A 2,847-nucleotide genomic window follows, 5' to 3' on the forward strand; every position below is an offset into this window, starting at 1 on the left:
AAATAATCAAAAGCATGTGTACTATTTCCAGCCATAAATCTATTTTTATACCCTTGCAGGGTATTATAATTTCAGTCAGAAGTTTGCAACGCAGTGAAGGAGTCCTGTCCGACCCTATAAAGTATATATATTCTTGATCAGCATCAACAGCCGAGTCGATTTAGCCATGTCCGTCTGTCGGTCTGTCCATCTGTCCATCTGTCCATCTGTCCATCTGTCCATCTGTCCATCCGTCCATCCGTCCGTCTGTCCGTTTCTACGCAAACTAGTCCCTCAGTTTTAAAGCTATCTGAATGAAACTTTGCATATAGACTTCTATATACTCTCACTGCTATATATGTCGGAACGGGCCGGATCAGACGAATATATCATGTAGCAGCCATACAAATTTTCGATAAATTTTTAGAAAAAAAATTATAACTTTGCTGTTTTTCAACAATTTTACACAATTTTTTAGATATAGCCATTTTATATTATTTCAGAATTTTGGTATAAATTTCATAAAAATCGGGCAACTACATCATATAGCTGCCATAGAAGCGATCGGTAAATGTATAAAATATGTAAAGCTGGGAATGTAAAACTGTAACTGTCAAACTGTAAACATAATAAGTAAAGTTAAAATGTAATGAAACTCTGTTTTGTGTGTAATTTTAGCATTTAAATCTATAATATAAACATCAAAACCAATCTGCAAGGGTATAGGTGCCGAAGTTAGCTTCCTTTCTTGATAATATGATAATTTTTAGTTCCGTAGTTCAATTTATTTAACAAATTCTGTACTATAAATAAATGTATATAAAACTTAACATTGTTGTTAAATATAAATTAAATATTTTTGTATACTTTTTTTTTATAATATTATATGTAATGTTAAAGACAACCCCAGGCACATCTCTCGCAGGGGGTGGGACTTCGCACATAAACTAGGCCCAAGTAAGGCGATGCAAAAAACTTTAAAAAATAATGAATTAAAGAATTAATGTAATATTTATATTTTATTCAAACTCACCATTGATTTGACTTCTTCAAAGTTCTCTAAGACAAACCGGAATTGCCTTTCTGAACTAAAACCCTTTGCACTCAACAGATTCATAAAGGAACCCACAAAATGCCAGGTGATGGAGTTGCCCAGGTGAAGAGTTCTCAGATTTGTACAGTTTTGAAGCATTTCGAGTAGGTCCTGTTCTCCAAAATGGACGTTAGTATGCTGTAAATGTGGCAAAAGCAGTTCCAAAAACTCCAAGGTATACGAGTGCTGGGAAATCCAGTAAAACAATCGAAAGTCTGGAGAATAATAAAAATTCCTTCTGAATCGCAATGATTTCAGTTTGGGAACCATCGGCAACATGGAGTAGATGTGACAGGAAAATATCTCCAGTTCCTGCAGCTCATTAAAGCACGAGTTCTGGGTCTCCATGATGTTCATGTTTGAAATGTGCAAGGTGCGGAGATTTTTCAAAGACGAAAGAATCTCAAATATATTGATGGCCTGGGGGTGGCTCCTCAAATTGAGGCTGATGTCTTTCAAATTAAACAGATTTTGCAACTGATAAACTGAAAATGATTTAGAAGTAAATTTAGAACAGTTCAAATGGCTTTTCAACTCAAAAACTCACCCATATCGCAGGAAAAGCCATGTAGCAGCAATTTACTTAGACTGGGAAGCTGCATCAGGGCGTTGATGAGGTTCACAGAGGGATCACAATCCGCGGCTATATGCAGGTGGACCGAATTTAAAGTTTTCACATTGAGCAGCAGCGAGGTGATCTGCATCCAGTTCTCAGTGTTCACATTGAATTTTATGGACTCCAAGAAGGGGCATTGACTCTCGATTATGTGAAATGGAATATAATTCTGGCTGTCCCAAGTGCCATTTATATGGCGCACCAGTGAGCCGCACAGCGGCAAGATTACTGGCCAGTACATGGCCGATAATTTGCGAATATCAATATCTACGAATTCACTGCGACTGTGCACGGCAAAGGCCTGGCCCAACAGGGGATCCGTTTGGGCCAACTGCAGTTTGTCATGGAAATTGAGCTGTTGAAATATTAAATCCAGAACTTCCGCCGGCAAAAGTGTGAGGTATATTTCAGCGTCCATTGAGATTAAAAGCTAGCTTAATGCTTGACTTGGGAACTGATACTGAGTGGCTGCTAAAGCTTAGGCGAGATTTATAAGACTTTGTCTAACAGCTGACTACTGATAAGGGCTAGCCGCTTATCTGGCAAATTACTTAATGTGAAATTTTATTCGCTAATATGTCGTATTTTTTACATTAATCAGCGTAAAATATAGTTCCAAGAAATGTTTGCCAGTGTGTCAAAAAAGGTTTTGGGAAGTTTTGGGAACTAAATATATTTTACATTTCTAAATGTAGAAAAATAATTTGGGAATTTATTTATTATTTAATTAGATTAATTTAAGTTTATAAACCGAAATGTAGTTCATAGCTAAATTCAAACCACTTCTTTGTCTGAGAACCTTTAAAATACATTTCTTTATAAAATTAAAGTTTAACAAAACATCTTCTATATTTTATCCATTAACTGATAAAATAGTTAAATTCTTCGTTTATTTACTTATTTATCTATTTAATCTTAACTCAGTCTTATAAAAAAGTGTATATAAAACTCCGATCTCCTTTATAAAGTATCTTTTCTCACATCGAACAGTCTGCTGAGGCGGATGGGCCATCACTTTTATCGCTGCAATCGGCGAACAACGTATTTTTTCTTGGCTTTTGCGTACAAAAAGGCAATTTATTAATTATGCATAAATGGCAAAGACCCTGTCGAAGTTGTGAATAAGGGAAACATGGGGGAGTCGAAGTCGTCGGAAAGT

General features: G+C 35.9%; 1 protein-coding gene across 1 annotated transcript; it reads right to left on the reverse strand.

The window, feature by feature from the left end:
• Positions 1-834: 834 nt before the first annotated feature.
• On the reverse strand, positions 835-1,777 carry LOC108080575 (uncharacterized). Its single transcript, XM_017175379.2, has 3 exons — positions 1,620-1,777; positions 1,013-1,557; positions 835-954 (listed from the first exon to the last, which is right to left on the reverse strand). Exons 1-3 carry the CDS (start codon positions 1,774-1,776, stop codon positions 874-876), a joined length of 783 nt encoding a protein of 260 aa, XP_017030868.2. The 5' UTR covers position 1,777; the 3' UTR covers positions 835-873.
• Between the last annotated feature and the right edge of the window lie 1,070 nt (positions 1,778-2,847).

The sequence above is a fragment of the Drosophila kikkawai genome, chromosome 3L, assembly GCF_030179895.1.
Source record: "Drosophila kikkawai strain 14028-0561.14 chromosome 3L, DkikHiC1v2, whole genome shotgun sequence".
Lineage (NCBI taxonomy): Eukaryota > Metazoa > Arthropoda > Insecta > Diptera > Drosophilidae > Drosophila > Drosophila kikkawai.